We start from the raw sequence: 10261 nt of genomic DNA on the forward strand, positions 1-10261 counted from the left end.
CCCTAGTGTCTGGGCCGACCTCACATGGAGGGGCAGATTATTCCAGAGCCTGGGGCCAGCTGCGGCGAAGGCTCGGTGCCCTCGGGTTTTGAGCCTGGCCTTGGGTACTATCAGCAACAGCTGGTCAGCAGACCTTAAAGCTTTGGCTAGGGTGTAGCAATGGAGGAGTTTGGCTATATAGGCCGGAGCCAGCCCATTTAGTGCTTTAAAGAGCATCTTGCAGGGGTTTTTTTTCTACATTTATTCTTAAACTTGCTTGAAAATTACTATTAAAAAAGTGAATGCAGGATTTGATATGTTTTACGAGACATAAGGGCAGGAATTCAGAGGGAAAGGAGCAATTTTGAGCTCTGCTCTTAACAACTGCTCTACTTTTTTTTAAGGTCATACGTCAAACGCGTCATATTACATCACAAAGGGGACACATCTCCGCTCTCTGACCGCGGGAATAGTTAGTAGTTGCGATGAGCAGTTGTGTTGAACGGTTGTGTTTTAGTGAGCTGGTATTTTTCGGTAGTTTTACATTGTATTTCACCATTTGTAATCATGGTGCAGTATACTGTTTGTGCAGGTTGCACAAATACCAGCCTGTCAGGACATCGAGTCCACTATTTCCCTAACAGGAAAAGAAAGCTAGCTAGCTTTCGGTCGTGGGTTCATTTTGTGCAGACAAAGAGACAGGACTTCAATGCTGCGTCTGTGACGAAATGTATATTGATATTCTAATGTAAATATGTGTAGCTCATCAACAATCCTGCCAGTAACGTTACTATATTATCAATGCTACTTTAGTTATAGCCTGATATATGATAGCTAACTTTACAATGTTGTGATGTGACGTTAGCTAATATTCTGTAGCTAACGCCGATCACTCACCAAGATAGCTGCCCCTTCCCTGCTCTCTCTCTCCCCTCCGGTACAGCTCCGAAGGTAGTGTGGAGTTGCATAAGGTAACTTTTATCAGGAAACCGTATTACATCTCTCTCAGCACCGTAACGTAGTGTGGAGTTGCATTAGGTAACGCGAGATACGGCTGATACTTGCGCATTAGTTTCTGTTATGGATCAGTATCAGCAGTCCTGCCAGTAACGTTACTATATTATCAATACTACTTTAGTTTTATAGCCTGATATATGATAGCTACTGTAACTTTACAATGTTGTGATGTGACGTTAGCTAACATTCTGTAGTTAACGCTGATCACTCACCAAGATAGCTGCCCTGTTCTCCACTGGTTCTCCTCACAACACAGCTCAATTTCTCTCCGATGGCCGTTATTTCTTCTAATCCTTGGCTGCTCCTGGTCTCTTGGACGCCTAGCAGGCTCATAATTATAATCATATGCATTCGAAAATACATGTTCAACTTCTTCTGTGTCTTCTGTGTCGAAACTAGCATTGGGATCCATGTTTATTAATACGTTACGCCGGCCGCTCTTCCCCTTGTTTCCCCTTTGTTACATCACACGCGGGAGGTCACGTGGGGAGGCTTTTTTGATGCGGAAGTAAAAATGTCAGATTTCACTGTAGTGTATATTTATGTATATTTTTTAGAAAATCTAGTGTATACATCGTTTTCCTACACATTTATTCACAGGAGTCTTTAACCAGGAAGTTGCTCTTTAAAAACAAATAAAAGGATTTTAAAATCAATTTGGAACCGAATTGGAAGCCATTGTAGTGGGGCCAGAATTTGGGTGATGTTGTCACGGTTTTTGTGGCCAGTCGGAAGACGTGCAGCTGCGTTTTGGACTAGCTGCAGGCGTTTAATGGAGGCCTGGTCCATACCCACATACAGAGCGTTGCAATAGTCCAGTCTTGGGGTAACAAAGGCATTAATAACCCTTTCTAGGTCTTTAAAAGATAAATACGACTTGGTTTGGCCAATAGTCTTATTTAAAAAAAAAAGAAGCAGGATTTGACTACAGGGCTGACCTGCTTGTCAAATTTAAAAGTGCTAGTGAAGGTCACTCCAAGGTTCATGACAGAGGAGAGGATGTTTTCATTGAGAGAGCCCAGAATATCAACCGGAGAGGCTGGAGGTTGGGGTCCAAAAAAGATGACCTCGGACTTGCTCTCGTTGAGGTTAAGGACGTTTTTGCTCAGCCAGGATTTTATCTCTGTCAAGCAGTCCATCAACGGCTGTAATGAGTGTTTGACATTTGCTTTGAGAGGCAGATAGATCTGTACATCGTCGGCGTAGCAGTGGAAGGGAATATTGTGTGTACAGTAAAAAGAGGATGGAGCCCAGGATAGAGCCTTGTGGAACCCCACAGTTAAGAGGGGCTTTAGCAGAGGAGAAGGCACCTGAGAAGCTACGGTCTGTCAGGTAGGACCTGAACCATGCAAGGGCAGAGCCTGTGATGCCTGCGGACTGTTCAAGTCGTGACAACAGGATGCTATGGTCCACAGTGTCAAAGGCAGCTGTCAGGTCTAACAGCACCAGGACACCTGGGCTACCTGAGTTGGCGGCTAGGAGCAGATCATTAAAAACTCTTAAAAGGACTGTTTCAGTACTGTGCACAGGTTTGAAGCCAGACTGAAACTTTTCATGGATGCCATGCGTGGTTAAGAACGACTGCAGCTGGACTACTCACTCCAGGGCTTTAGATAAAAAAGGTGCTGGGAGATGGGCCTAAAATTTGCAAGAATAGTAGTAGTGGCTGGACCACGGCATGTTTGAAGGCAGCTGGGACACATCCTGAGCTAAGAGAGGTGTTTATAAGTAATAAAACACTTGCTCCAACTGATTTGAAAACATCTCTGAGAAGGCGAGAGGGAATGTTGTCTGAGGTGCAGTTTGTCGGCCGCAGGTGCATGACTACATCCGAGAAAGAAGAGAGGGATACAGGCTCAAAGTGGTAGAGGACAGCAGGGCACAGAAAAGGAGCAGGATCTGGAGTAGCACTAGTGTGGGCTAGCCTAAGAGCAGATACTTTTTCAATACAAAATGTAAGAAACTTATCACAGAGAGTAGGTGATGGCACAATAGAAGTGTATCAATCAGTGTAAGGGGGGAGAAAGAGATGGTTGTTGCGAATGGGACTATGTAAAGAGGATCCACAGAGCCCATGAGGCTGTCTGAATTGGGACCAAATTCTTAAGGTGGAAACAACAATCGGGTTATTCGAATATTGAGTTGGCCGGCTGGGTAATTTAGATGTAAGCAAAGCCAAGAGTGAGGTATTAGGACAGGATTTGGCTTCAAGCTCACACCAACTCAATGTTGGTTCCTTAGTCCATATAATTACTTTGTGGATATTGGCTGCCCAATAGTAGTGTCTTATATTTGGAAGGGCTAATCCTCCTGTAGATCTATGCCTTTGTAAAAGCTCTTTCCTAATTCTAGGAGAATTCCCTTGTCATAAAAAATAGGAGATTAGTGTGTCTATTTTACGAAAAAGTGATTTTGCTAGGATTTTATGTTTTTAACAGAAACTTGGATTGAACAAAATAACAGTGCAGCTGTTCTTACCAAATCAACCCCTTCCAACTTTAGTTGTATAAGTCAGGAAAGAATGCATAGAAAGGGGGTGGAGTTGCTATTTTGTTCAATGATTCACTTCAATGCAGGAAGACATTTTATGGGAACTTTGCTTCTTTTGAATATGTGGCCCTTCCGCTGAAATGCTCCTCTCGAGTTCTGTTCCTAAATATCTATAGACCACACAAATACTGAGCAAGCTTTTTTGATGATTTTACTGAACTACTGTATAGTGTGTGTTGACTTTGACCGTCTAGTCATTGTTGGTGATTTTAACATCCATGTTGACAACCCCCAGGACAGAGGGGCTAAAGAACTGTTTTGTGTTCTTGATAACTATGGACTAACTCAGAATGTGACGGAGCCCACACACAATAAGGGGCACACTCTGGACCGAATGATCTCAAAGGGTCTGAATATCTCTAAGGTTGTGGTGACTGATGTTGTACTCTCTGATCATTTCTGTGTTTTCTTTGAGAGCTCTACAGTATTTCTGTTCACAAAATTTTTCAAAAAGAGGTAACCACAAAGCGATATTTAACTGAAAATACTAGGGAAATGTTTACTCAGAATGTTTCTTCCACACTTGCCCCTGCTAACATCTCAGTAAATGAGCTAGTAGATCATTTTAATTCAAAAATTATAAATGTTATAGATGCCATTGCTCCAACTAGGCTAAAGGAAGTGACTGGGAAGAAAATTTCTCCATGGAGAAAGGCCATGACCGTGAGAGCAGAAAAAAGAGTGTTGAAAAGCTGAGCGTAGGTGGCGAAAAACAAATCTCCAGGTTCACTTTGAAATCTATAAAAAGAGACTTGGCCTTTATAATTTGGAATTGAAAAACGCACGACAGTCTTTCTTCTCTGACATCATTACAAGAAACAAAAACAACGCACGTGCCTTGTTCGCTACCGTCGACAGAATAACAAACCCCCCAGTGTCAGTAGCCTCTGAATTTCTATCCACTAGGGCATGCAATGATTTTGCCTCCTTCTTCACTGACAAAATTCAGAAAATCAGACAAGCAGTCAGTGCCTCTGCATCAGGTACAGCAGATGTGTTGTCCCTATGTCCACCTAATATCAATTCAGACATCGGGACACAATTCCATCAGATTAATGATAAAAACCTAGAGGACATTATTCAACTTCTGAAATCCTCCTCCTGCTGCCTTGATATTATTCCAACAGGATTTTTCAAAGATGTTTTTCGTTGCATGGCCTCAGATCTACTTCATATAGTTAACAAATCTCTTCACTCAGGTATTTTTCCACATGCCCTGAAAACTGCAGTCATTAAACTGCTCCTAAAAAAGAATAATCTAGATGCTTCAGTAATGAACAATTACAGGCCCATATCAAACCTGCCATTTCTAGGTAAAATCATTGAAAAAGTCTTTTTTCAACAGTTGAGTAATTTCTTGCATTTAAATAACTGTTTTGATGTGTTCCAGTCAAGCTTTCGTCCAAACCACAGCACTGAGACTGCTCTTGTAAAGGTCTTCAATGACATCCACTTAAACACAGACAGTGGCAGAACTTCAGTGTTAGTATTATTAGATCTCAATAGTTTGACACTGTTGACCACAACATAACAACATATTACTCGACCGACTAGAAAACTGGGTGGGACTTTCGGAAACAGTTCTAAATTGGTTTGAATCCTATTTAAAGGACAGAAAAAACGTTATTTCTATAGGTAAATACACATCTGAGTTGACAAATATGACATGTGGGGTACCTCAAGGCTCCATCTTGGGGCCTGTTCTCTTTAATATCTACATGCTACCACTGGCTCAGATAATGAAAAACAGCAAAATAAGTTACCATAGCTCTGCGGATGAAAAACAAATGTACGTAACAATTTTACCAGGAGACTATGCTCCAATTCAAACACTGAGTAAGTGCATTGAACAAATCAATGACTGGATGTGTCAGAACTTTATCCAATTAAACAAAGATAAAACTGAGGTAATGGTTTTTGGAGCTAAGGCAGAACGTATAAAAGTTAGGGCTGAGCTTCAGTCTGCAATGTTCATGTACAATTTAAACCAATCAATGTTGTGTAATTAACAAGGATAATATGGTGTTTTTTAGTCGATGAGTAGTGCAGATATCACTGTAAAATCAATCGACAGTAAAGAGAATACTTACTTCCGGGGTGTAAAATAATAATAATAATAAAATTCTGTGTGTGCAGTCCCGCACAGTGCCTGACACCTGGTCACCCTACACACACACACACACACACACACACACACACACACACACACACACACACACACACACACACACACACACACACACACACACACACACACACACACACACACACACACACACACACACACACACTACCGCTGACGCTACCCACCTTCTCTGCGCTTACCACCAAGCATGGGATGGAGCACCACGTCACCACCGAAGGTCCCCCAGTCTACGCCAGGGCCTGGCGGTTGAACCCTTCTAAGCTCGCAGTAGCGAGGGCGGAGTTTTCAACCATGGAACGCCTGGGTATCATCCGCTGGTCTGACAGTCCTTGGGCCTCTTCTCTGCACGTCGTTCCCAAGCCGAATGGCGGTTGGCGCCCGTGCAGGGATTACCGCCGCCTCAACGACGCCACAACACCTGACCGCTACCCGGTGCTCCACATTCAAGACTTTTCAGCACATCTGGCCGGTACGCTGGTGTTTTCTAAAGTGGACCTGGTGCGCGGATACCACCAGGTGCCCATGCATCCCCTGGACGTTCCCAAGACGGCAGTGATAACGCCGTTTGGACTATTCGAGTTCCTGCGGAGGCCTTTTGGGCTCAAGAACGGCGCTCAAACGTTCCAGCGCCTGATGGATTCGGTGCTACGGGACCTGCTGTTTGTGTTCGCCTACCAGGACGACATACTCGTCGCCAGCGCTTCGGTGGAAGAGCACCTGTCACACCTCCGAGCCCTTTTCACGAGGCTCAGCCAACACGGGTTGATAATCAATCCTGCAAAGTGCCAGTTCGGGGTGTTTGACATTGTCTTCCTTGGTTCATGTCTGAGCTCTGGAACGCCGTGGCGTGCGGTTTGGGGGTTAAGCTTCACAGGACAACCGCTTATCACCCTCAAGCTAACGACCTCTGTGAATGTTTCCATTGCTCCATGCAGGCAGCACTCAGAGCCGGCCTGAAGGACGGCAATTGGGTTGACAAGCTGCCTTGGGTAATGCTGGGCCTGCGGACCACGCCTAAGGAAGATCTGCAATGTTCCATGGCTGAGATGGTCTACGGTCAGCCGCTGAGGGTTTCACGGGGTTTCCTCCCTAACGCGTCGGCTCCCTGGTCGGCGTCGGCGCAGCGGGTTTGCCTGCAGGACGCCGCTGAGACTTTTTCTCCGATTCCCACTGCTCGACATAGTACTCAGGTATCCCTGGGTCCCGCGGATCTCCGCTCGGCGGAGCATGTTTTCATCCGGCACGATGCGCACAGGGGTCCCCTACAGCCTCCTTACGATGGACCTTTCCGGGTTTTGGAACACGGGGACAAACACTTTGTGGTCGACTTGGGTGGTAAGGCCGAGCACGTCTCGGTGGACCGGTTGAAGGCGGCCCACCTGGATTTGGACCAGCCGGTGGTGCTGGCACGACCTCCGCGACGGGGGCGACCCCCGGCCTTGATCCCTGTCACTGAATTGAGACCCGTTGTTCCGGTCTCGCCTCTTCCGGAGGCCGCCCATGCAGAGGTCGTTTTTCCGGCTCCCGTGCTCAGGAGTCGTGGGGGTCGACCTGTTGTTCCTCCCCGCCACGCTGACTTTGTTTATGGGTGAATTCTGGGGGGGCTTGTGTGGTGACACGTTATAAGACATAATTCACCGTTGGGATTATTGTGTTGCAACTCGGACCCGTTAGTGAGGGTACCAAGGTTTGTTGTCATTCATGCTAGCTTGACATGCAGTAGCAGTAAATGTACTTACCTTGTCTGGTTTAATGGATAATAAAGTGTGGAGTTCCATACTGAACACACCACCTCTGACTGACTCCCATTCATCGGCTCTACAATAGCAGAGTTGGTGTGGTCGGTTGCATGTTGCGAATCATGTTAAAAGCAGACGGCAAAAAGTAAACACTGAAAAAATACGAAAAAGGGCAAAGTTGGAGACGAGCCAAAAGACAATGCGGCCATCTTTACCGGCGCATTTGTTCAACTTGTACTCGAGTAAAAGTAGAAGTACTCAGATCTTGTACTTGAGTAAAAGTAGAAGTACTCAGATCTTGTACTTGAGTAAAAGTAGAAGTACTCAGATCTTGTACTTGAGTAAAAGTAGAAGTACTCCGATCTTGTACTTTAGTAGAAGTAGAAGTACTCAGAATGTCATTACTCAAGTAAAAGTAGAAAAGTATTTCCATAATTTTTTTAAATTTTTGTTAATTTTAGAGGTTTAACCTCAGCTGTAAAAAGTCAATTGTTAACCGTTTGGTCAAAATAAAGATACTCAGTGTTTTCTTTTTCATTTATTTTATTTACAAAAACATGACACCAGAAAAGCCAAAACCCAACACCAGAATCACATTGACTCGAACCCAAAATGATACGACTGATCCCTGATAAACTCAAACACATAAATATATCAGCAGGCCTACTGACCAAACTTTAAAGAAACAGTTTGACCTATTTTTGGGAAATCCTCCAGTTCTCTCTTTAACGGTTAACCTGGCAAACAACCATTAGAGAAGCCTTCACTGGAAACTGTTTGAGAGAAAGTAACAGACACTTAAAAAATAATTAGCAGAAAGGTATGAAATATTAAGCAAATCCATCTATGTCATCATCGCCATCATGTCATCATCATCATCATCATCATCATCTTGTTCTACCGTCACAGAGACCTTCAGTGGTAACATCTTAAGTGGGCGTACATACCAAGTGCAAATGAATGGAAACATCCTCTCAGTGAAAGTGTGTGTGAAGGTGTGTATGTGTGTGTTCGTGTCAGGATCAAAGAACGACAGCTTTCCTCTGTTCCAGTCCAGATTCACTCTGACCCTCTGGAGCTCCTTCTTCAGGAGGAGAGGAGTTTCTGGAGCTGATGGTGGGCATGATGAGTATGTATCTTCATTATAATCTATTCTCCATACTCCAGACTGTATACTTCCCTTCCTCTGGACAGACTCTGCTAACACACCCAGTGCCCAGCATCTATTGTCTCCAACCTGGACTTCCCAGCTGTGAGTCCCTGAGTTAAAGCCCTCAGAGCCCAGGACAGACCAGTAGTAACTATCAAACCTCTCTGGATTATCAGGAAGTTCCTGTCTCTCTCCTAGTCTCACACTGGTCAGATCTTCAGACAGTACGAGGTATGGATGAGCAGTGTTTGGGTCCAGGAGGAGAGGAGAGTAGGACACCATGTCCTTCATCTTGCTCCAGATGTTGAAGCTGAGGTTGCCCAGGTGTTTGGCCTGGTCTATCAGAGCTCCTGAGGGCAGCTGTGGAGCCTCCAGCAGGGGGCGCTGCAGCCTCTCCACTGCAGCCTTGTAGCTGTGCAGGAAGGAGACGTCTTCAGCTCTCAGCTCCTCCTCTGTGGCTCTGACTGTCTGAGAAAGAGCTGCTATCTCTCTGCTCACAGCCTCCATCTTCTCCTCCATCATCCTCCTCTTCTGCTCCTCTTCCTCCCTCAGTGCAGCCATCCTGGCCTCCTCTTCCTCTTCTAGAAACTGGTGAAGCTTCTTAAACTGCTCCTTAATCTGTGTCTCTGTGCGTCGGGCCTGGACCTTCAGGTGTTCTGCTGTTTGATCAAACTTCACTTTAACTTCTTCAAAAGTCTCTAACTTCTCCTTTAAGGGCTGCAGAGTTTCCTGAAGCTCCTTCTTGTGTTGTCGTGCAGCTTCATCGATGGGTCTGAATCTGTGGTCGCTGTGTTTCTCTGAATCTCTGCAGACGAGACACACTGGCTGCTGATGGTCCAGACAGAAGAGTTTGAGTTTCTCGGAGTGCAGACTGCAGAGAGCCTCTGGAGATCTCTGATCTCTCTCCTGTAGGAAACTCTCACACAGGTTCTTTAACACCAGGTTACAGGGAGGTTCATAAACTGAAGGTCTCTTACAAAGTGGACACTCTTTGATGACTTTCTCCGCCCACCACTTCTGCAGACAGGCTCTACAGAAGCTGTGGCTGCATGACAGGACCACAGGATCTTTAAATGTGTCATGGCAGACAGTACAGCAGAGATCTTCCTCTAATCTGGAAGCCATGTTGTCTGTGAGTGAAGCAGTAAACTCAGCAGCAGCCGCTCCCTGTTCCCTGAGACTTACTTTCACTTTGAGTCTTTGTTCTGGTGAAACTCTCAGTGTGTGGATTCAGCAGCTGCTTGAAGGGGAAGGTGTTCCAGTATTCCCTCCTGTGGACGTCCTCTCAGTGGAAGAGGTGTTTTGGTGTAAAGTTGAATCTTATCGTCCGTGTGTGTGTGCGTGTGTGTGTGTGTGTGTGTGTGTGTCGTCTCAGCGAGGCAGAATAAAAGCCTGTTTCCTGGTTATTCTCATGTGAGTCAGGCAGTAGGTGGAGCTTCATCAGTTTATGTGGTTGAGTTCATTCCAAACGCATGAATCATGTGTTTCCTCATTACATCCTGTACACTGCGTCTGTCTCTGTTTTCTTTGTCATACTTCTTCAACAATTATGTTTGAAATGGTTTTTAAATATGTCTGAAAATACACTTTCCACTATCTCAACTCCAACATAGCACAAACAAAGATAAATCTGCCTTACTTATACTTTTACTTAAGTACAAGATCTGAGTACTTCTACTT

At 44.9% G+C, this 10261-nt stretch overlaps 1 protein-coding gene across 1 annotated transcript; it reads right to left on the reverse strand.

Moving 5' to 3' along the window:
* Positions 1 to 7956: 7956 nt before the first annotated feature.
* LOC307044030 (E3 ubiquitin-protein ligase TRIM35-like) lies at positions 7957 to 9973 on the reverse strand. The gene has a single exon (XM_079689049.1). The coding sequence runs from the start codon at positions 9704 to 9706 to the stop codon at positions 8276 to 8278; it is 1431 nt and encodes a 476-aa protein (XP_079545175.1). The 5' UTR covers positions 9707 to 9973; the 3' UTR covers positions 7957 to 8275.
* Positions 9974 to 10261: the final 288 nt, after the last annotated feature.

This window comes from Notothenia rossii (genome assembly GCF_949606895.1).
Source record: "Notothenia rossii genome assembly, chromosome: 6".
In the NCBI taxonomy this organism is placed as follows: domain Eukaryota; kingdom Metazoa; phylum Chordata; class Actinopteri; order Perciformes; family Nototheniidae; genus Notothenia; species Notothenia rossii.

Excerpts from the sequence above, each read along its gene's own strand:
- LOC307044030 (XM_079689049.1), bottom strand. The coding sequence starts at position 9,706 with ATGGCTTCCAGATTAGAGGAAGATCTCTGCTGTACTGTCTGCCATGAC.